Raw genomic sequence first — 24,837 nt, forward strand, 5'->3', positions numbered from 1 at the left:
CTCTCTCTCTCATCTATCCATCATCTATTTATCATCTACCTATCATCTGTCTATCATCTCTGAATCTATCAATGATCTATCTATCTATCATCTATGAATCTATCAATTATCTATACATCTATCACCTATGAATCTGTCAATTATCTATTTATCTATCATCTATGTATCTATCAATCATATATCTATCTCTCTCCATCCAACCATCCATCCAACCACCCATCTACCCGTCTATCTACCTATCCATCTATCTATCCCTCCGGCTGTCTGTCTATCTTTAAGTCTTAAATTCTATGTCTACTCCTTTTCCTTCTCTTGCTCAGGAACACCAATCATGTGATTATTAGTCTTTCTCCTCCATGCCCATTGCCCTAGGTATCATTGTTTTTAGCTCTCTGTTCTTTTTCTCTGCATTTTGCAAGAAATTCTGAGCTTGCCTCAGAATTTTCCTCATTTTACTTGGAGCATTTTATTTCCTGCTTCTAATGTTGGCTTTATTTGTGATTGGCTTTTAACATTCTTTCCAGCATGATTTTTATTTCTGCCTCTCTTTTAGTGGCTTTACCCCCAGCTTTACTGAGATATGATTGACACAGAGCATTGTGTATGTTTAAGGTGTGCAACACATTGGTTTGATGCACCTGTAGATTGCGAAATGACTACCACCATCCCGTTCATTACCCAACACCTGCATCATGTCACAGAGTTACCATTTCTTTTTTGAGGTAAGCACATCTAAGATCTACTCTCTCAGCAACTTTCAGTTAAATAAACTAACAAATTAACAGTCTTATTTTTTAAATTTCTCTTTGATTTCATTTTGCTTTTCTAGAATTTTGGGGGGGGGCAAGGGGAGACATAACACTTACACTAACATTTACTTCTTTTTAAAAATTTTTAGTGTTTATTTATCTTTGAGGCAGAGAGAGACAGAGTGTGAGCAGGGGACAGGCAGAGAGAGCCAGAGACACAGAATCCAAAGTAGGCTCTAGGCTCCAAGCTGTCATCACAGAGCCCGACGCGGGGATCGAACTCACAAACCATGAGATCTTGACCTGAGCTGAAGTCGGACGCTTAACTGACTGAGCCACCCAGGCGTCCCTAACATTTACTTTTTTGATACAACCGACGCTCTTCGTGTGCTTCCTGATGCTTGTCCAACCTCGTATTTGTGCTCAGCGTCAGCTCAGAGGCTGACGCAGAGCTCTACTGGGCAGAAATTCCTCGTGGCCTCGTCCAGGCCCAAATGGACATTCAGCCTCAGTGCTGTCGATGACTGATGTCTTTTACACACTTTATTCTTATTTCAAATGGTAACATTAGGCAGGGCAACTTTTCTCCTCAAGACCAGGAGTAAATTTGTGTTTTCCTGAAGGTCTTAGACCATACTGCTCAAAACTGGACAAGAGTAACGGCAAGAGACTATGCTAAACTATCCCCTCGGCTCTGAGATACATGTGCGATCAATTCATTCATTCATCAACTCACCCTTCCTTTTATATATTCATTCAACTCATTTTTCTTTTTTTATTAAACATTTTTTTAATCTTTATTTTTGAGAGAGAGACAGATCGTGAGCAGGGGAGAGGCAGAGAGAGAGGGAGACACAGAACCCGAAGCAGGCTCCAGGCTCTGAGCTGTCAGTACTGAGCCCGACAAGGGGCTCGAATCCACGAGCCATGAGGTCATGACCTGAGCCGAAGTCGGACGCTCAACCGACTGAGCCACCCAGGCGCCCCTCAACTCATTTTTCTTATGTGCTTTCTATGGCCAGCACTCTCCTAGAGAATCACTACCACATTAATCTCAGGCCTCTCCAGTAAGCTGTGGGGACAGTGTCTGGCAAAGAGCAGACATATAAATATTTGCTGAATGCATACATGAACAGGGAGGAGATCTTCTGGAAGAAAATCATTGTATCTCAAAGATACAACTGCGTGACTTTGGTTATTCATGGCAATGTTCTCTTCCAAACAGAGAAGATAGTAAAATGCAGACTCTGTGGTAAGTCCTCACACCTTCAGACACAACTATTTTGGAATCCCGGGTAATTTAGGGAAGGTCTGTACTTGCCAGGAAGCAAATAATCTTCTTCAATATTTTGATTAAAAAAGGGCAAACCATATAAAAAACCTCTTCAAACATTTCACCAGCTTCCATACACGTGAATTTAATTATTTTACTAATTAAAGGAGAGTCCTTTAAGATCCCCTATTGAGTAATTCTTAAGCGACCACACATTTTTGAAAGAGACGTGAGTTTGAAAACATAACAATTCAAGAATCTCCATTAGTTGTGACATGTCTCCTACAATTAGTCTAAATAAATGGAGTTTTTCTCAAGTTATAAAACCTCTCATGGGGAGAGACCCTGAAGAGTTTCAGATGCATTGGCTTATTTGTCACACCTCCATGGTAAGAAACGTGTAAACAACAGTGTTGTAAAGTCTAACATAAAAGAGGTTTACTGAAGGCCTTCAGCCTGGCTAGACGAGACATGTAGAGGTCTAACTTCAGGCAGAAGGAACAGCACGTGCCTCAGCCCTGAAGCAGCGTTCCTCACATGGAGTCCCTTAACCCCACCTGGGTGCATAGATGGAAGTCAAGGTTCCATGGCCTTTTCACTAACTCTAGCTGACATTTAGAATTTCCAGCAACTATGAACATAGCCAACAAAACAAGGTGGCAGGATCTCCAACTACGCAGCTAACGGAAACCACAGGTAAACACTTTCGTGTCACGTTACGGTTGTTACAGAGCTCTCAAAATATCTCGTATGCCATCACTACTTTGAAATCATGGCAATTATTGGATCCAATGCTAGACTTGGAATTGAGTGCATCAGGAAAAAGCACTTATATCATCATATGCCACTTCTGATTTACTATTTATTTGAGATTTTGGTTAGAACTGGCTTTCTTTAGAATACCAAGTATTTATTTTCTGCTTTTGAGAATGCTATTCTGAGAAGCAGCCCCATAGGCTTTATCAGCCTGGAGTTCAGGGTACACTCCTACTTTGGAGGAGCAGGAAAGAACACTGTGGCTGCAGAGGTGTGACCGAGGAAGGTACATGGGGGAGACAAGGGCAGAGAAGTGGCAGGTGGGGAGGGGGCTCAGATCACAGCACTGCAGGTCATAGTGAAGATTTGGCTTTTATCCTAAAGGCTTTGAGCCTGCCTCACTTGCGTGCTCTGTCTCTAAGTAGATAAATAAACCTAAAAAAAAATTGAAGATAGAACTACCCTATGATCCAATAATTCCAGTAGAGGGTATTTACCCAAACAATAGGAAAACACTAATTCCAAAGGGATACAGGCATCCCGATGTTTACAGAAGCATTATCTACGATAGCCAAATTACAGAAGCAGTCCAAATGTCCATCAATAGATGAATGGATAAAGAAGGTGTCACACACACACACACACACACACACACACACACACACTGGAATATTACTTGGTGATCAAGAAGAATGAAATCTTGCCATTTGCAATGATGTGGACAGATATAGAGTATATTATGCTAAGTGAAATGCCAGTCAGAGAAAGACAAATACCATATGATTTCACTCATATGTGGAATTTAAGAAACAAATGAACAGAGGGAAAAAAGAGGGGCGTCTGTTGGGCTCAGTCGGTTAAGCATCTGACTTCAGTTCAGGTCATGATCTCACGGTTCGTGAGTTTGAGCCCCACACTGGGTGAGCTCGAACCCTGCTTCAGGCTCCGTGCTGACAGTGCAGAACCTGCTTGTGATTCTCTCTCTCCCTCTCTCTGCCCCTCCCTGGCTTGCACTCCATCTCTCTCCAAATAAATAAATAAATAAATAAACTTAAAAATAAATAAATAAATTCAATAGAACTGACTACAGGCTGGAGACATTGTTTTCTTCTGTATATAATTCCAACTGTCTTTTTTTTTTTAATGTTTATTTACTTTTGAGAGAGAGAGAGAGAGAGAGAGCGCGCGCTTAAGCGGAGGAGGGGCAGAGAGAGAAGGAGACAGAGTTAGAAGTAGACTTAGGCTCCAAGCTGTCATCACAGAGCCCGACGTGGAGCTCCAACTCACAAACTGTGAGATCATGACCTGATCCGAAGTCGGACGCTTAACCGACTGAACCACCCCGGTGCCCCTCCAGCTGTCTTCTAAAGAGGGTGGATACTCTTCCTTCAGGACATCTTGCAAGATTTCGATGCATGCATCTGTAGGCAAGGGCCACATAACAGGGAGAGAAGAACTTAGAGTCCCTACAGCAATCCTAGGGGTTGGGGAAAGCAGAGGGGGGGATGAGAGAGAATAGGGAGCAGAGGGGCAAGGGGATAGGATGCCTTTGCCATGATCTCTCAAGCCTCAGCCTTGCTTTAAGAGGTTGTCAAGTGCTTGGTAACAATGGAGGTCTTGCTATGAGTAGAAAGCAGTCAAGGAACTGAGTTTTGTATCCTGGTTGATGGGAGGGTGCGTGCGCGCGCGAGGGAGGGAGGGAGGGAGGGAGGGAGAGGGAGAGAGCGAGAGAGAGCGAGGGAGCGAGTGCACATAGTAGGTGAGTACAAGAAGAAGCCAGAGGCAGAGGGTCCAGCCCAGTGTAAGCCCCCATAACTGCCAGAAGTCAGTTCCAGAAGGCTCCCGAATTTCCAGCCTCTGCAACTGACAGGAGTCAGAGACAACTCCACGAGCAACCTCAGAACAGCAAGGGTATGATACTGGGTTTGCACACACAGGGATATTCTCCCTGAGCCAGCAGTTTCAGATTGCAAAGCAGAACCCGGCCGGTTTTGAGATGCAAAAGGAGACACGTAGGTCTCCAGGGTGGATAAAAAAGAAACCGACCCCCTGCAACTCAGCACCTAGAAGCGTCGTTACCCGTGTGAACACGTTCAAAGAACGGAAGAGGCAGGAGGAAACTCAGACGAGATGCTTCTGACCACTGCTCTTGACGGTCTTTCAAAATAACAAATGTGTGCTCTGTTGAAACAGCGACAGAATGTCAGAAGTAGTTTAAACTTATTTACCTAACCTCAAAGACAGGCTATTCCCCTAAGACACGCAGCCCTGAGATACTTCGTGTTCTGTTTCCACAATGCTGGAATCGTTCTTGGAAGGCAAATGTGGTGGTAAAAAAAAAGTTCAGCTCCGGAGGGTTTGTAAAACACGTGTTTGCAGCAAGTCTGAACCTCTGGGTGTCTTTAAAAATAGTCACTGTTTAAAAACAAATATCCCTCGTCCTTGAAAGGCCCACGGAACATTCCACACTACAAAATCCTTGGCCTGTTCGGACGGCTCTAAAATGCTAGATTTTTATATCAATGTATCACAGATATTATACCTGTAGGGTTTTGTTCATTTCTTGATTTCCCCAAGCTACTCAACACTTAGACAATGTTCTGGCTTTTTTTCACACGTGATGACGGGAAATTTCAACTACCGTTAGTGACCTCTGGGGGGCTATGAAGAAGTTGTATTGTCAATTCATAGGATAAGAGGCAAATTGAACACAGCATAGACAAACCACAAGGGGAGACATTACTAATAGAGGAAACAGGAAAGAGCTCACCGTCCCCGTGTCAGAGACAAACACCTCAACACGACCAGCACAAATAGTATATATACTCTTCTTGAATGTGGGGCCAGTGTTCACAATGTAGTAAATATGGTAAGAAATGCTCCCATTTTGAGTTAACTGCACACTCTTCTGTTCTTTTTGGCAATACATAATCCATGCTTTTTGGATGTAAAGGACGAGCCATCACTGATGCCACACCCAGAACTTCTGACAAATGAGAGGCTATGGCTTTTACCCATCACAAAACTCTTCCGAGTAGCTGCCGAAGCACTTTCTCTTCTCCAGCAAAATGATGTCAACGGATTGACAACACCAGGTCCCCAAGCAACTTGATCTGAGGAATTAGAAACAACGTGGGTCACGGCATCTGTCCCCATTTCCATATTCAAGCGTCTTTCCCCAGAGGCTTTTAAAATATGTTCCTTCTAACATGGAGGGAAGGTATCAACATCCCGGGCCTCTTAGGAGCCCTGCTTTGCTTGGGACTGGACAGATCTCTTTAAGTTTACCAGTCATATCCCATGAGTGCTACAGTCCACCACTGGATGCTGTCCTCCAGGGTCTTGTTTATGGGCCAGCCAAGGCCCATGAGAGTTGTTCCACATAGTATCTCAAGATCGAAACCCTCCAGTGGTTCCTTGAAGAAAAAGACTCAGCATTGGTGCAAATCAAGTGCAGGATGCACACCGAAGATACACGAGTGGTGTAAGTTACCCACTTCGATACAGAGAATTCCAGAACTACAGCTCAGATGGGGACGAACCTCGGACATTCCGGAGGCCCTTCCTGATGAACAGCAAGTTTCAACGTCTATCAATGTAACATCCGGATGTGGATGAATAAATAGCTAGGACAAGGTCCCTAAAGGGTACATGGAAAGTACTGCTCATTTGGAAGCCACGCGCCATGACCATGAAGTTGGTCCTGCTGCTATCACCACCAAATTCAAACCATAAGGGGAGCTCCTCGGGGGACATCTCAAGGCTGGGCTGATTCCTCAAGGCTCCCTGTCTACCTCCCTCAAGGCTCCTGCTCTTCTCTTGTTTTTCTGGGCTGCCCCCACTTTCTCTATAAAGTGGCTCCTTTCTCCCTAGGACTGGTGGGGAGTAAGATTCATTTTTCCCAGCTCCACAATATGTCCTCTTCTTGGAGGATAAAGGCACGAAAGCCCTTTCAATTCATGGGTCCCAACTGCTAACAAGAGCTAGACCCCTAGCCCTGGGGGCCTCACTGTTCTCCAAACATGCCTCACTGGGTGTAATGCTAAGATTTTCTGTGGGCTCCTCTCTCCACTGGGGATTGTTATCTCTACTGGTACTCTTCTTTACCGCTTGGAAAATTTCTGCTCATTCTTACAGATCCATCATAGGCCCTCTCTTCTCTGACTCTCCTTGAGGCTGAAGCTGATGCCTCCTCTGTGGCCCTTTGAACACTGAGGTCTCAGCTGTTGACACATCTGAATCCACCTTCGGAATGAGCCCAGAGCATGGACGCAAGGCCCTGCCGTGTAGCCCAGCTTCTGCTTCACTCCTTGTTACCCACTGTTTCCAAAGGATATCTCTCATTTTGCAGTAACAGTCAAGAGAAGTCCCAGGAGACTCTTTGGCCCCATTTACTGGCTAACGCATTGGTTCTTAACCTTGGACGTGCATTAGAATCACCTTGGGAAGTTAGGGGCGCCTGTGTGGCTTAGTTAGTTAAGCACCCGACTTCTGCTCAGGTCATGATCTCACAGCTCAGGAGTTCAAGCTCCACGTCAGGCTCTGTGCTGACAGCTCAGAGCCTGGAGCCTGCTTTGGATTCTGTATCACCCTCTCTCTCTCTCTGCTCCCCAACCCCCACCCCCCCATGCTCTCTCTCTCTCTCTCTCAAAAATAAACAAACATTTAAAAAAATTTACAAAACAAAGAATTGCCTTGGGAACTTGAAAAAACAAACCCATTCTCAGGCCATACTACAGACACATTAAATCATACTCTCTGGGGTAGGGCGGTGGGGAGGGAGGTGATTCTAGACCTGAACTGACACTATCCCTGATAATAAAATTATTTTAGTATATTATGTGTCATGAAAATGAATATATAACTGCTGTGTTATCAAGTATATAACCAGGAGGAATAAATGAAAAGATAAATGACATAAATGAAAAGATAAGCGAAAACAGAGGGATACCTGTGCTGGGATGTTAGCAGAGATGCTGAAATTCTGTTCAGCTCCCATGGTGTTTTCCCCACAATGACTATTTTTCCTCCATCACCAAGTCCTAAATGTCTTTTGCAGAAGATACCAAGAAGCCCTCATGCTTTTTTATTTCTAGGGGTTGAATTCCAACACGATTTTCTCTCCTTCAGTTCCCACCCGGTGCGGGTCATGTGGGCTGTACTCTAGGAAGGCACAGTTGGGACAAAGGAATGTGTGCAGATGGATGGGTCATTAGATGGCTTTCACCAGTTCCATGTGTTTTACAAATTGCAAATTATATTAACATTAAAATTTAGATGGGCTTCATGAGTCTTCGTATCAGAAATACGGTATTGAAAAAACCATGAGGTGAAAGCTATTTCAAATCTGAAATAAGATACGATTGTGGAGAAGCTGTGTATTATTTCGGGAGCAGAAATTTGCCATGGGTCATAGGCCCTCCTCTAGCCTTCCAACCAGTGGCTCTCACACACTGCTAGCAGAACCAATTAAAAAAATTTTTTTTGATGAAGAAAGTCCAATTTATAAAACTCTAAAACACGGAGGTCCTTTAGCTAACTGTATACTGGGGGAGAGGGTAGGCAGGATAGAAAGGTAAGAGTGGGGTCCCTGACCAGGCTCCATGAAATTGACAGCTGGAAAACCACTGGCCGATCCACTGGTCTACAGATGGGGCACAGAAGAAAGATTTTTTGCAGACAGGGAAAGGATGGGCACAGGAGGAGAAATTATGTGATAAAAGGCCTTATGGCTCAGTCTGTTTTTACCGTGCAAAGAAGGGAAGGTTAATGTGGGGCTGGGCGTCGGTGACGTTTTCAGGGCACAGAAACATATTGGAGGGCCAGAAGACAGAAGCGGGGTGTAGACACTTGATGGTGAGAACGGTGTTGTTGATAACAGAACCAGACCACAAGAGCTGTGGTCTGGCGGCTTCAAGACATGGCATGACTCAGTATTTGCAGACATACATACGCCCAAGCACGAGGCTTTCAGCAGTAAGTATGAAATTTGTTCGGTTCTCGAATAGCCCTTTCTGTTTTTCATTGTGCATATTCAGCTACCTTCTTCTAGCATTTCTCGCTCCTTCTGGATTGTGTAGACTCATGTTTGCTCCACATGGGAAACTGATGTGGATGAAAGATGAGAAGAAAATCATCGCTCAAGATGGATTCAGAATAGAGATTCAGCAGATCTCAAAGAATAGAAAATGGTTTTACAAATGAGTCTTTTCAATCCACTAATCAATAACCCAAATACGAACACAAAGAGATCTGGGGCAGGTCTACCAAGGGTTAGGTGAGGGACTGGAGAATCATTACCACGCAGCCCACAATTTGCCACATCCCTTTCTGGTTGCTGCAGTAATGGTGGGGTGTCTGGGTGGCGGCCTCCCTCAGCTGGGTGCTGACCCAACGCCGGCCGGCATCCCGCCAGCCAGAGCCAGCCTCCCAGCGTACCCTCCCTGGACCCTAGCTCTCACACTGTGGGGCAGTTCCCCAGGTGACCTCAGGCCCTGCTTGTCGCCTATGCCTGAGCCTCTAACCCTTGTCCCTAAGGTGTGGCACTCCCTAATTCCTCCCTCAGGCCTTTTTTTTTGACCTCCCTCTCTCTGGTTAGCACTCTGGGATCATTCTTTTGTCTCAAGTCCAGATTCTTCTCCATCCAGTTCCCTTGGAGTCACACGGACTTGGGATTAAATCCTAGCTCATCCCCTGGTTAGGTATATAGATTGGGGCAAGTGGCTATGCTGAGGCTATTGACTCGTTAGCAAAACAAATAGAATAATATCCACTTTATAAGCTGTTCAGACTTTAACACTTTAACACATCAAGATATTCTTTTTTTTTTTTTTTTAGTTGAAAAAAATTTTTACTTCGTTTTGCAAGAGACAGCACAAGCAGGGGAGGGACAGAGAGACAGAGAGAGAGGGAGAGAAAGAATCCCAAGCAGGCTCTGCACTGTCAGTGGGGAGCCCCATGAGGGGCTCAAACTCATGAACCATGAGATCATGACCTGAGCTGAAATCAAGAGTCGGATGCTGAACCCACTGAGCCATCCAGGCGCCCCAAGTTATTCTTATTTTTGATGATGAGTTTTGATGGATTTTCAATATGCTCCTTATGAGAGGCTGTCTGTCAGCACACACTCCTTAGCTCTTTGCGTTGTAGCGTCTCTCTGTGTTTGACTCAACTGCTATGTGCCAACACTCCAGGGCTGGCCTGGGGACACCTATGTCCCAGATCTTCAATTAATGACACATCCATTGCTAGATGCCAGATACGCCTGCTCTCCCTCTTGGATAAATCAGAACCATGGAATCTTAATTTAATATCTTCAGTCACTGGTCCAACAATCCAATCAATGACCCTAATACAATTCCACTGATTTCAATTTATGGCTTTATGCGGTTTCTTTCCCCTCTAGCTTTTCATCTGGAAGCAGAATACTCTTTCTAAAACACAGATTGGCTTACGCCACTGCCCTGCTTCAAACTTTGTCTCCCCACTGCCAGTGAAATGAAGTGCAAGGGTTTTAGCTTGATATTAAACGTCCTTCACAATCGGGTCCCCACTTACATTTCCAGAGCTTCCCCTTCCCACTCTCCTGCACACCCTCTGTCTTAAGTCCCATGCCTCTGCCTGTGGTTTTGCAAATAAGCCAGAAGCTTTCGTGTTTCCAGGCTTTTGCACATAGGCTGTTTCTTCTGATTCAAACGGCCTTCCTTTTTGTTCCAAATGGCTCGGTTGTAATGCCATCTGTTCTGTAAAAACCTCTGATCCTTTAGAAGCTTTAACTATTCTCTCCTGTAGGTGTCTGATGCACTTCATAAACGCTTAGCTGTTGGCATTTCTTGTATCATAGTTTCCTTGTCTATAAAGCTGCAGACACCAGGTATTATTCATGTCTGTACGCTAACGAACTAGATTGGGCTTAGTAGACGCCTAGTCAATGCTTGCTGAATGGATGGAAGAATGCATGGAATTTCCCGCCACCTATGACTGATTGTTTGATTGAATATGGCATTAAGAGAGGAGGGTGTTGGGAACACTTCTGAATCACAGGCAGAAGTGGAAAAAGCAAGGGGTGGCTAGCCCTTCTGAGTGGGACAAATGGTTTTAAATACACTTACAAATAACTTTAGCTATTTCAAGAGTTGTACATGGTTTGAAAAAGAGGTCAACATAATACAGAAGAGGGAGTACATTTCGAAAACCACAAGAAGCAAGAAAATGTTCATTTCCTAAAACAGGAGCAAGCAGACGATCCTCGGGTTTTCTTTTTAAGAATTGTGAAAATTATATGCAAAACTGGGTCAGTAAATGTCTTTTTCTGGAGCTATGGTTCTCTTTCTGGAGAGGATCAAAGGGATTTGTGATTTAAAGATGTTACACCATTACCACTTAATTCCACACTATATAATATAAGCCGGTGGCTGACGGGGGAAAATAATTATCAGGGAGATGAGACTACATATAGGAATTTAACCACATAATCTGGCTGCACCACAAAAATTTTCTCAAGATCCTCCCCCGTAAAGGAAACTATGAAGCCTGGTCAAGAAGGCTAGGAATTCTGTCAGACTCGACGAAACTTTAGGGATACTCCATAGCATTTTAACCCTTAAAAAAATCCCACGATTAAGAAAACACTTCCCACGTATGTAATAGGTTTCTTCTGAAATTGGCCACGATTGCTTAGATGCGAGAAGCTATCCTTCCCCCCTACTCATGTTACGGAGCACCAAGCACCCCACCGGCACCCCCTACCCCCGCCCCTGTCACACCGGAGGGTCCCGCCACCGCTTGTACCTAACACTGTGAGGGGTTAATTCTGTAACTTCTGCCTATGTTCTTCCCTACCCTCTCCTGTCTAACAGTGATAAGGATGTAGGGCTTAAACCCGCATCACCGGCAGGTTTCACTTTCTAGAAGGCAATGTGTGACATGCATTCTGAGTTACAGAAATTGTCATGCTTTATGATGTTATAAAAATGTTGAATGCCCTGCGACCTAGTAATTCCAATCCTGTTCATCTGTTTAAAAAAAATAATCTTGGGGCACCTGGGTGGCTCAGTGGGTTGAGCGTCTGACTCTTGGTTTCAGCTCAGGTCATGATCTTACGGTGTGTGGATTCGAGCCCCGCGTTAGGCTCCGTGCTGATAGTGCAGAGCCTGCTTGGGATTCTCCCTCTCCCTCCTTCTGCCTCTCCCCTGCTCAAGCTCTGTCTCTGTCTCTGTCTCTCTCTCTCAAAACAAGTAAATAAATGTTAAAAAAAATAAAAGATAAATAAAAAATTCATCTCAATGACACAAAAATGTTGCTCACATCACTGCACGTAACCATAAAGCGGATGAGCTGCTTAAGTTTCCCTAAATAAGGGACTGGCTTAATCGTGCTACATTCAGTGGTGCAGCAATTAAATGATACTTGGGATTTTCTTTCAGTGTCATGAGAACTTTCTTTGACTTAATGAGAAAGGGTTATGGGAACGTAATGAAGGGGAAATGATGATTGTGTCTTGGTGATGAGATTACAGGAGTTTCTTTGCTTCTTAATACTTGGTTATGCTTTCTAATTATTCTAGAATGCATTACTTTTTTTTTATTTTGGTAACGTTTATCTATTTTTGAGAGAGAGAGAGAGAGCGCAAGAGAGCAGGGGTGGGGCAGAGAGAGGGAGGCACAGAATCCAAAGCAGGCTCCAGGCTCTGAGCTGTCAGCACAGAGCCCGACGAGGGGCTCCAACTCACGGACCGCGAGATCATGACCTGAGCTGAAGTCGGACGCTTAACCGACTGAGCCACCCAGGCGCCCCAGCATGTGTCACTTTTTATAATGAGGCCAGAAAACACAAACCAGGGGACGGGTTCAGAGCAGAAGCAGCGGCAGCCTCAGAGGCAGTGCTAGGGTTCTCACCGAGACCCTTCCGTGGACTGGATTCATTACTTTGATCAGGTCTCTCCTCTCTGGGTCTTGTTTCAAAACATAAGGGCTGGATTCCAGGCTTCCAAGGTCCCTCCATATTTAGCTCTGGAGACCAAGGCCTGACTGGTTTCCATCCAAGTTGCTTCAAATCACCCTCTGTACTAACTGTCCTCTAGTTAACTTGTTTTGCCCTAAACATCAGCTTGTAAGTAAATGAAAGACGTTTTTCAAATGATCAAATTCTGGTTTCACCAGGCCACAGATTCTTACGTTATTCGGTTCCTTCCTTTTCATCACAATCATAGCTTCTGAGTCATAATAGAGGTACATGTGTTTTCCTTGGGCTGGTGCTCTCCAGCCCAAGGAGGTCCTTGACAGGGACATCGTATCTACCTCTTTTATTCTCATTAAAAAAAAAGTTGTAATTGAAATATAGTTGATATATAACATTAAGTTAGTTTCAGGTGTACATCCTGGTGGTTCAACAATTATGCACGTTAGGAAATGCTCAGGACAATAAACCCATCACAATATTATCGACTGTACTTCTCATCCCCATGAACTGGAAGTCGTACGTCTTCATCCCCTTCGCCTATGTCACCCATGCCCCCGCCATCTCTCCTTTGGCTATTCAGAGAGAGATTTCCTTACTGGGTTCCCTCCTCCATCTTCCCAAAACTGGGTGAGGACACTTGTTGGCACTCAGCGCTAAGCCCTACCTGGGCAGGCATCTTAGTTCAAGCATTCTTCCTATTTTTCCTCCCACTTGTCCCAGATTCCTGCAAAAGACCAGGGGTCCAGGACAGGATTTTAGGGCGGGAAGAGGTCTCGCTGATCATATGCCCTAATCCCTTATTCTGTAACAGAAAACCACGGGCCAGGGTGAGTAGGTGACAGGCCTGGATGTCTCACAGCACGGCAGAGACAGGGCTGGGAGGGGAATCCAAAGTACCAGTAGAACAGAGAACCACAGGTCTAGTATGCAAAATGAGTGTATGGTCCCATTGGACGAGCTTTACTATTTGCTTTAGTTCTTGGTTAAGCAATAAGGCCCTAGAGCCGGGCTAAATTTCCTTCCCCAAACTTTTTCCTTCTTTTCTCCCAGGAGTACCAAAAATCCTGACACTAGAGTATGTCCTTCCCACGAATATCTGTGCATTTTTGCCATATGCTCATATGCTGATAAATAGCATGATTGTGCTGTAGGGTTTAAAACTTCGTAGTTCTATCATAGTGTGGGTATTATGATGACAGTTTTGATGCGATACGGTTTATAGACTATAAAATTCACCCTTCCACGTATTCAATTCAGTGATTTCTTTAGCATCCTCATAAAGCTGTGCGACCATCACTAACCTATCATTCCGGAACATTCTCATCCCCCCAAAGAAACGCGTGCCTGTTAGTCATCACTCCCCATTTTCCAGTCTCTGGAAAGTCATTGGCAGCCTCTTATCTGTCTCTAAGGATTTGCCTGTTCTAGACATTTCATGGAAATGTAATTACACAATATGTGATCTCTGTGTCTGGCTTCTTTCACTTACCGTAATTTCTCCAGACCCATCCGTGTTTCAGCATGTATCAGTCCTTCATCCCTCTCTATGGCCAAAGAAAATTCCATCGGATGGATATACTCCATGTTGTTGATCCATTCGTTAGCTGACGGACATCGAAGTTACTCCTACCTGTTGCTGTCAACGCCCATGCACGAGTTTTCGTGGGGATGTGTGTTTTCACTGGTCTTGGGTGTATATACCCCTAGGGCTGGAATTTCTGGGTTTAACTTTTGGGGGAACTTCCAGACCGTCTTCCAAAGCAGCTGCGTGATTTTAAATTCCCACCCGCGGGGCAACAGGGATCTGACCGCTCCACATTCTCCACACTTTGGGCATCTGTCTTTCTGATTACAGCCGTCACGGCGTGGACTGTGGCATCTCGTTGTGGTTTTGACTTACATCTTCATGATGACTAATGACAACGAGCGTCTTTTTATGTGCTTATTGGTCATCTGCACATTTTTGGAGAGATGTCCGTTCGGATCATTTGTCCATTTCACATGGGGCTGTCTTTTTTATTGCTGAGGTACAGGAGTCCCTTTTATATTCTGGACACTCTCTTACCAAATACATGACTTGCGGACATTTTCTCTCATTCCGTGGGATGTCCTGGCGCTTTCCTGAGAATGTCCTTTGCAGCTTGAAAGTTTTTCAGTTTGAAGAAACCCATTTATCTACTCATTCCGGTTGGTACTTGCGTCCCGAGAAATTACCGCCTAACCCAAGGTGACAAAGAACTGTGCCTGTTTTTATGCTGAGGGTTTCATAGCGTTAGCTTTTAAATTTAGGTTTTCAGTTCACTGTGAGTTATGTTTTGTATAGGACCTGAGGTAGGATTTCCACTACGTTTTTTCACAAGCAGATGTCCAGTAGAACTAGCCTGTTTGTGGAAAAGATGATGCTCTCCCCCTCGAGCCTTCTTGAAAAATTATGCTTTAAGGGGCGCCTGGGTGGCGCAGTCGGTTAAGCGTCCGACTTCAGCTCAGGTCACGATCTCGCGGCCCGGGAGTTCGAGCCCCGCGTCGGGCTCTGGGCGGATGGCTCGGAGCCTGGAGCCTGCTTCCGATTCTGTGTCTCCCTCTCTCTCTGCCCCTCCCCCGTTCATGCTCTGTCTCTCTCTGTCCCAAAAATAAATAAACGTTGAAAAAAAAATTAAAAAAAAAAAAGAAAAATTATGCTTTATAATTTAAACTTTTAAAATGTTTATTTATTTTCAAGAGTGAGATAAAGAGAAAGAGAGCATGAGCAGGGGAGGGGCAGAGAGAGAGGGAGACACAGAACCCAAAGCAGGCCCCAGGCTCCGAGCTGTCGGCACAGACCCCACGCGGGGCTCGAACTCGCAAACCACGAGATCCTGACCTGAGCCAAAGTCAGATGCTCAACTGACTGAGCCACCCAGGCGCCCCTTGAAAGATTACGTTTTAAAGATTTATCAATGTTGACACCAGTAGCTGTAATTTATTCATTTTACTACTGTATAGAATTCAAGGAGATGAATATATTTTCATGGATTCTTTTTCCTGCTGAGAGGGATTTAGGTTGTTTCTTTCACATTTTTTTTTCCTCTCACTTTTAATCTCTCCCTCTCCCCTTTGCTCTTTATTATTACAAACAAAGCTGCATCATACATTCTATTAACTGTGTCTCTGCCTTGATAAGAGGGACACCCTCATAAGTAGAATTTCCGGTGTGGGGGGGGCGCCTGGGTGGCTCAGTCTGTTGAGCGTCCGACTTTGGCTCAGGTCGTGATCTCACGGTTCGTGGGTTCGAGCCCCGCGTCGGGCTCTGTGCTGATGGCTCAGAGCCTGGAGCCTGCTTCGGATTCTGTGTCTCCCTCTCCCTCTGCCCCTAACCCATTTGCATTCTGTCTGTCTCTCTCAAAAAAATAAACAAACATTAAAAAAAAATTTTAAAAAAAAGAAAGAATTTCCAGTGTGGGGTGTCACGAGGAACCTGACACACAAGAAGACGTGAGAGCAGACACTCGGCTTAGCTGCACCTTCTGATGCGCTTGATGAGAGAGAAAAACAAGCAACACAGAATGCACAGGAAATCATAAGATAAAGGATGTCGTCACTAAGCATGGAGACTAGAAGAAAAAGCTACCCAGCTATTACGATTTACGGGTCATTTTTCTCAGATGAGCTTTTCCTTTCTTACCAGAAGGTGGCAGAGAGGACACACTTTCAATTCTTGCTCCATGTTTTAGAAGAAAAAAAAATTTTTTAAGAGCAAGAAGAATAACTCTTGCGACTTAAAACATCTAACTTTTAAACATCCAGATTTCCGGGTTTCAACAGTTAACTTTTGGGGGCGCCTGGGTGGCTCAGTCGGTTGAGTGTCCGACTTCGGCTCAGGTCACAATCTCACGGTTCGTGAGTTCGAGCCCCGTGTCGGGCTCTGTGCTGACAGCTCAGAGCCTGGAGCCTGCTTTGCATTCTGTGTCTCCCTCTCTCTCTGCCCTTCCCCTGCTCGTGCTCTGTCTCTCCCTCTCAAAATGAAGTAAACATTTAAAAAAAAAAAGCCTAACTTTTAAACATCCAGATTTGAGGTTCTAGTATTTCATACAGTTATTAGAAACATCACCTAAGAAAGAACAGAGACCGTGACTTTTGATGTCTATATACATGAATTAAATAAAACATACTAGGATTTAACAAAAGACTATCAATCTGTCTGAAAGGTACAAAGAGGTGGGCTCATTATAATTAGCGGAAAATATTTTAAGGGCAACTGAAAAACAAAAGGAAAATTTATACCTGCCACCGGTTCACGGAATCAGTCTCAGTTTGCAATAGGAAAAGGTAATTTTGTGAAGCAGGGTTCAAGTCTGTAAGTACGCTACTGCCCTCATCTCTAAAATGAGGGGCTAGACGCGACGCAGCCCAAAGTCCCTCCTTCCACTAACATGGTATATTTCCTACCGTGGAGACGAGGGTAGGAAGGTCCCATACAAACTGGTGACGGAACTGCCTGGAAAGCCCAAGTTTTCTGACCCTTCACCAACTCCCCCATCGGTCTTTCAAAAGACGGCTCTCCATAAAGGCTCAGTTAGTATGGCTTCTGCCCTTAAGAAAACACGGTAAACTCCCTTCAGGTTTATTTGCAATGGCACATGGCTCACAAAGAGGCGGTTTTATTTGGAGAAGGGAAGGACTCCCGAGGAGTCCCTGGGGTCCAGTCCACAGGGGAAGGCTGCCCGGTAAAAAAGACCAAATGGGGCAGCTCCCAGAAGGGGGAAGCAGGGAGCGGGGAGGTGGAGGGGTGCTCCCAGCACGGAGCCTCGCCCGTGCCCCAGCGGGTGCAGCAGGGAGAGGCAGAGGGGCTGCGGGGTCGGGGGCAGGTCAGAGATGGCCCACGTGCCGATGGTGCCTGGCCCAGAGAATACAACCCCCCTGGAGTAAATGGCCTTCGCAAAGACACTTGCCGCTGGACCCAGCCCCTGACTTCCGACAGCAAATAATCCGCCACGACGACTTTTAACGGCTCATCCCCCCGGATGCCTGACTTGAAACTATTATGGAAGTAAGACATTTAGGAATAATGTTAAACGTTGAGGTTTCTCTTAATAGAAGTCAGATCTATTTTGCAGAACCTTCTGCAGGTGCAGGGCCGTAGAAACTCGAGCCGTTTGCGGCTTGGCAACTGCAAAGTTCGTTCTGCTTTTCTCCTCGCCGAGGCCAGAGAGCGCCGGCCCATTGTGTAACCGGTGGCCGCGCTTTGCCAGAACACTCACATATTTGTGGGTGGAGTCAGTTGGGAGGCTGGAGGGAGTTTTCAAGTCTGTGTAAGGCCAAACACCGCAGGGACTTCCAAGGGGTGAAAAATAATACCTTGGGGGTTAGCAAATTTCCACCGCTTGTGGAGCCAAGTATGCAGGTCTGGAAACATGGCAAGGAAGGGGCCATTACAGGGAGGGAGGGAGGTGGACGCGTGTGTCCTAGGCTCCCTTCCCTCCATGCGCGGTCACTGTGTTACCCAGGACAGCGCAAGGACTCCCCGGGTCACCCTGCCTATCGGGGCCGGCGGCCTAGTAAGACTCATCCCGAGTGGCTGTACCTGAAGAGAACCTGGAAAGAACCTGGAAGAAGCTGGAAACGAGGGAAATACGGTCGTCCTGGCAGTGACTCGATGCCCAAGCTCATGCTAAGTCATCTTAAAACAGATCTTAATTGTAAAGGGTTCACAGGTCTCCCTGAGAAACTGATCAAAGTTATCCACACTGACCCCCTCAAATGGACACGGGTGTCGTACAGAATGCTCGTCTCGGTTTGGGGATGCGTGGGCCCAGGTTAAGACTCAAAAATCTGGGATTTAAAGAGCAAGAATTAAAAGACATCAAGGCAAGGTCAGACCGAAAGTGTTATTTCTATTAAGGAACGAATGAGTCAGTCGGTTAGAAAGAGGGCTCATCTGCCAGCTCAAACAAAGCGCAAGGGGCCACCGAGGCATTAGACTGGTTCACACTCACGTTAGGACAGTCCACAACAGAGAGCGTCGGCCAGGGGACCTTGACATTCCCACCCCCAGGCCTGGCCTTGCCTAGCTGGAAGATACATCTTACAATTTCCAACAAGTCCCCTCACTGACGCTACGCTCACCCAGCAGCCCCACTACTAGAAGCTGGCCTCCCGTGTAGGTCCCATGTTCCGGTCTTGCCAGTGGGAACATGTCAGTGTGCCAGGGAGGCACAGTCCTCCCTGGAAACCGGTTAACGGGCATTCCGTTTTACACACCGGGCTCCTGGTTGGTCTCGCCCTTGAGATATCTCCTGTCGGTGTCCTGGAAAAGCAGACCTCTGAGCCACTCAGGCTGAGGTCGAAGATGCCAAATTGCCAGTTGGCACCTCCCGGCAACACTGGGCTGGCCATGGGCACCTCCCAGCCCCCAACGGAAATGCCCACACTTGCCTTTCACAGGACAGCGGATTGTCACGTTTGCTTGCGGGGGTGCCTCTACGGTGCCTCCAACCACAACGGACAGATGGCTGTGCTCCCGTCTGCTGGTATTTCTCGCAATAGCCAAGATGGCAGGCGCCTCTTAATTCAAAGGGAGCGGGAAACGGTGTTAGGTTCAGGCTCTGCTCTGGGAAAGCGTGCAGCGTTGGGTAAACTGGGTTGAGCTCTTTGAGATCAGGGGCAGAATCCAGCTCTCTCTATATCCCTCATGGTGTCCCCTTAGGACTTGCACACACACACACACACACACACACACACACACACACACACAGCCTGGGGGTGCTTAATGCACAGATGGACAGGCAGAGGGATGGATGGATGGATGAAGGCACTCAAAGAGGTACCCACAGGTGCACTGCCACAACCATATATATGCTATGAGGCTATTCTGGTTTTATAAGCAAAATTGAGGATAAATGCCTCTTCAACAAATTGAAAGACAAGGAACTCAGAAGTTCCTAAGAAGCCAGGAAGGCGTGGCAGGGCAGGGACACGTCTCCGACGCGCAGGATGAAGCACAGCTGGTCAAACACACCAGCGCTTGCGACCAGGTGACTCCTTCTCTGGAAGGAAAACTTGGGAGAAAAAAACTTGCATAAAACTTGCATGGAAAAATAAGCAAAGACAAGGTCGCCAAGAACCAAGAACCTGCTCAAGGGCTTTTATTTCCCTGAATTTTGAGAAGCATGGACTTTTAACAGCTTCATTCCTTAACTCACTCAGGAGATACACTTTGCGTCTGAGCGAAACAAGAGGACAGGGTGCTGGCTGTTGAGATGGAAGAAGGTGCCGGTTGCCCAGGCGCCTCTCGGGAGCCTGCGAGGGTCAGGGAAGACAACAGCCCAGAGGGGGTGTTGACAGAGCGTCCCTCTCCTGGAGAATGACCGCCACGAGTGCCTTCTCTACTCCGCCATTAGCGTGTGAGCTGCTGGAGGCGTGGGTGTGTCTGCTTCACCTGTTTTGTCACCTGTGCCTGGTGCCCTCAAGAATGGCATTTTGGTGGACTGTTTGGTCACCACATGTTCAGGAGCCAGGGGACATGCTCTCTCAGGAACCTGGATCGTCCTGGGACGGGCTTAAGGGGAGACCTGTCAGCCACAAGGGGGACTGTCATTCCTCCCAGGAATTCCAGAACCTGGGGACAGACGCTTTCTGGGAAGAAGCTGATGCTCACAGGAGAGAACAACCCAGGAGGGTGGGGCAGAGAATCGAGGACTGAAGTCCCTGCCTTGGGAATGTAGCCAGCGGAGGAAGTCAGGCCTTCTGCTTCAAGGAGCTTTTAAAATCAAGTGGTCCGACCTTCTCCGTGTGGAGCTATGGTGCACCTGCTACCGCGCTCAGTGCCTAGCGGTCTGCATGCTGGATTCTAATGCCTGCTACTGCTCCTCTCCTCCGCTCAGTCCCTGTGAGCCACAGATACCAGAGCCCATAGGGCAGAGGGCTGGAGGACGGGTCTCGTTCCATTTTTAATCCCAGAACAGGAGCTCGCCGCAAGGAAGCCCTGCTTACGACTTACCACCCAAGAGTGTTCCTTTACAATTGAGCACGTTTTCATACTAAAACGACACTGTCTGCCTCCCGCGAAGACAAGACACTAATTTATGGTTACGACTTCCCGAAACCGTTTCTAAGGTTTGGGAGCTATGCCTTTGGAGGTCCACGGTCATCTTCAAACGATAATTGTTCTCTTTCACTGGCTGGTGGCATTTAAAAAAATGACAAGGCCCTACTATCCACACTGCTAATTAAAATCTCATTCCCAGTTCTCGGAAGGCGAGCTCGAAAGGAGCCGTTTTCAAGACTTGGTCCACAAGCCGGCAGCATCCGTATAACTTGGGACCGTGTTAAAAATATAAGCTCTGGGACCCCATCCAAGACCTATGGCGTCAGAACCTCCAGGAATGGGGGTGGGGTCCTGAAAACTCTGTGTTCTGACAAACCACCTGCCCTCAGGTGCTCCTGCTGACCTTTGAGAACTGCTGCTCTACAGTTTTATGTTAAAAACGGAAAGAAAACCCCAAGCTCGGGTTTGAACAACGGGCATTACCTGCATATAACACAGAAGACCTCTCCACGTCGGAACCCAGACGATTAGCTACGGAGCATCCATACATCCCTTGTTCTTTCTTTGTCGGGTTCCGTATCTGCATTTTCCCCATTCCATCCAAGATGATCCTGCAGAACAGTTAGGAAGGGGTGCATTCATTTAATGTACCTCACGGCCCCAGGACCCCGGCACGTCGCAGGGAAAGACTATGACATCAGACTTTGGGCTGGCAAGGATCCCGCCCGTGAGACTGGAGGGTGGAAAAGGCTTCCTCGTGGGCTTGATGGAACTCAGCCGGATGGTGCTTGGACAGCCGGTCTTCCTGTCTCACTCTGCGTGAGTGTGGACTTTGGAGGAAGGACACAATGCTTGACCCACCACGTTTGCAGAAAGACGAACTAGCAAGCCTCAGTTGGCAGGATGTTAAACCCTCATTTTGGGCCCAAATCCTTCCTCGTGGAACCGCAGGTGTGGATTTTTCGGCTTGGATTTGCACCCCGGAAGGGAGCAGGCTGTTGGTTAACGCTGCTTGGCTCTAACTGCTACCTCACTACCGCCGTAGGAAGAAGTCAGGGGAAGCGGCAATGCTAAGGCCGTGTTATCCTGGACTTTGAGCATGCTGTTAAGAATCAGGTCTACACTGCGTGAGCGCCATATGGTTTCCCAATTACTGGTACCCATAAACACCTGCAGGTAATACCACGAGGATCCAAATGGGTCAGGTGTATCCTGACCGATAAGGGGATTATTCAGGGAATGGAGAATGGTGCCTGTTCTGCTTTATTTTAATTTTTTCTTAATGACTTGAAGCTGCTTCTAGATCACCTGGATCGGTAGTCCATGAGCTGTTTTTTCCCTGCACCCTCCCACTTTCCAGATCTTAGCAATACAGGCTGTTCTGACCGCTAAATGCTGTGTTTCTTCATGAGCTGAGCTGGGCCACTTCTCCATTTCCTCTCATTTCATGGTGCTTACCCTTTGCTCCAGCCATAATGAACCTCTAACAGTTTCCAGAACATTCCATGATCTTTCATCACCCCGAGATTTTGCATACGTTGTTCACCGTATTCAGGGTACCCTTTCCCCACCCCCTCCTTCTGGCAAACTCCAACTTACCCACTGAATCCTGGATCAAATATAATTTTCCCTGTAAAGCTTTCCCCAATACTCCTAGAGTTAGCTTCTCCCCCTCCGGGCTCCTTCTGCTCTGGTTCATATATTTATTTGATGAAATATCTATTTCTTTCCACCAGATTGTGATCTTTTCAAGAGCAGGGACCAAATCTTATTCACAGCTGTGCATCTTCAGAGCTTGACACAGTGACAGTTGTACAGCAAGTTCTCAGAAGCCTCCGATGACCGAATGTATCAACGGTCACGATACAACAGCACAATGGCACACACTGTGCATCCAAATGCCTACACGCTTTCTTTCCTCTCATTGGAGAGCAGCTCTCAAAAATATAATTCCATTTCTGAGTTCCTTCAACTGAAAAGCGAGATTCCGAAAAATATATCCGAAGGTGAGAGCCTTTGTTACATAAAGGGAATTAAATGCAAGTTGAGCACATTAATCGGGTAAGTTTGAGGAAGAACATGGAAGAAAGAATGGATCTTACTAGTTTATTCTGTTAAAAACTTAACAACTTTTGGGGCGCCTGGGTGGCTCAGTCAGTTGAGCGTCCGACTTCAGCTCAGGTCACGATCTCACGGTTTGTGAGTTCGAGCGCCGCGTCGGGCTCTGGGCTGACGGCTCAGAGCCTGGAGCCTGCTTCCGATTCTGTGTCTCCCTCTCTCTCTGCCCCTCCCCCATTCATGCTCTCTCTCTGTCTCAAAAATAAATAAACATTAAAAAAAATTTTTAAAAAAACTTAAAAACTTTTAATAGCCATATGGAATTGCTTCTGTATCAAACAGCTGATCCTTAAAGTATGCAGAAATACATTGGAGCTGGAAGTGCCATGTCAAAACCTTTCTTCTGGTGACCTCCGGGAGTCTCAGACTCAGAAGCTCATGCTGATTCTATGTGATCAAGTCACACTACTTAAAATCAACTCAACAAACATTTACTTGAACTGGCCACGCTCTACCGCATCCCTGAAGGACATGTGTGGCCATAGGTGAATCGGTCCCTTCAACTCTCTCAGCCGCTGCTTCCTTACAAGGTGTAAAATGAACCTTTTTTTTTTTTGCTGTGTTGACATTTTCACTGCTTAGTAAACACAGTGGTGGATACGATCCTGGCACCAGGGTATGCCATTCGTCCCTGAGCTCTTGACCAACACACACTTAACACAAAAACAAAAATGACAGTTTCCCTTAAGAATGTCTGAATGGAGGGGCGCCTGGGTGGCTCAGTCGGTTCAGTCTCCAATTTCGGGTCAGGTCATGATCTTAACAGTTCATGAATTCGAGCTCCCCGTTGGGTTCTGTGCTGTCAGCTCGGAGCCTGCAGCGTGCTTCGGATTCTGTGTCTCCCTCTTTCGCTGCCCCTCACCCGCTCATGCTTTGTCTCTCTCCCTCTCTCAAAAATAAATAAACACTAAAAAAAAAAAAAAATTAAAAAAAAAGAATGTCCTGAATGGAAGCAGGGAGACTTACTAATTTTACAAAATTTCACCCCTCAAGTATGTCTATTTTTAACATTCTGTATACAAAACGGGAAGTACACACAAACACTTCTGCGTGTTTCAATTCCTAGCTAAACTAGCCACTTTTTTTCATGGAACCCCATTTTTACTTAAAGAACGGCTCTCAGACAAACTGATTATTCAGACTTGAGTATGTGGCAGCTATTTTTAACAATTTAACTAAATTGAGCTGGCCAAGTCAAGGAAAACAACTGACAGTATTTGTTGGCAATGATCAAATTCGAACTTTCAGGTGAAAATTAAAATTTTGGAAAATTAGTATCCTCCACTGTGAACTTGACACTTTCCCAAAACTCAAAGACTTCTCTGATGGGATGAGTAGTGATACTGCAGAAAATGTGTACTTTTTACATTGTACAAGGAAATGCGTCAACATCTGAAAGACCTCTATAAACTGGTGAGCCAATATTTTCCGAATGACTAATGTGTGATATTATAGAAAATCATGTGTAGGTAAAAGATCCATTAAAAGTGCAAGATAAGGGGTGCCTGGGTGCCTCAGTCGGCTGAGCGTCCAACTTCGGCTCAGGTCATGATCTCACAGTATGTGAGTTCGAGCCCCATGTCAGGCTCTGTGCTGATGCCTCAGAGCCTGGAGCCTGCTTCGGATTCTGTCTCCTTCTCTCTCTGCCCCTCCCCCACTCGCACTTTCACTCCGTCTCTCAAAAAAATTAATGCCAAAACATTTTTTTAAGTGCAAGATAAGCCATTATTCCATTGTAACACAGTAACAAAATTTCATTAATATGGTTTTAGATTCCTCAGGCAACTGACATTTAAGAAACAACCCCTTGTCCAGTTTTAGTGTAGCGTTAAAGAATAGCCACAATGATCTGAAAAGGCTATAAAAACTTCCTTCTTTTTCCAACTAACATGTCTTTATGAGGCCAAATTTTCTCTATAAACGTTAATTAAAACAACATATCACAACAGATTTAATGG

The 24,837-nt window shown here is 46.0% G+C and overlaps 1 protein-coding gene across 2 annotated transcripts in view; it reads right to left on the bottom strand.

The window, feature by feature from the left end:
- ADAMTSL3 (ADAMTS like 3) overlaps window positions 1-24,837 on the bottom strand; it is a 348,695-nt gene that overhangs the window by 34,741 nt on the left and 289,117 nt on the right. For both annotated transcript variants that reach the window (XM_043554621.1, XM_043554622.1), the window contains 2 exons: window positions 21,245-21,372; window positions 19,150-19,278 (listed from right to left, as the gene is read on the bottom strand). In XM_043554621.1, the coding sequence (XP_043410556.1) occupies window positions 19,150-19,278; window positions 21,245-21,372 (257 nt within the window). The remainder of the gene's footprint in view (window positions 1-19,149; window positions 19,279-21,244; window positions 21,373-24,837) is intronic.

This window comes from Prionailurus bengalensis, chromosome B3 (genome assembly GCF_016509475.1).
Source record: "Prionailurus bengalensis isolate Pbe53 chromosome B3, Fcat_Pben_1.1_paternal_pri, whole genome shotgun sequence".
Classification (NCBI taxonomy): Eukaryota; Metazoa; Chordata; class Mammalia; order Carnivora; family Felidae; genus Prionailurus; species Prionailurus bengalensis.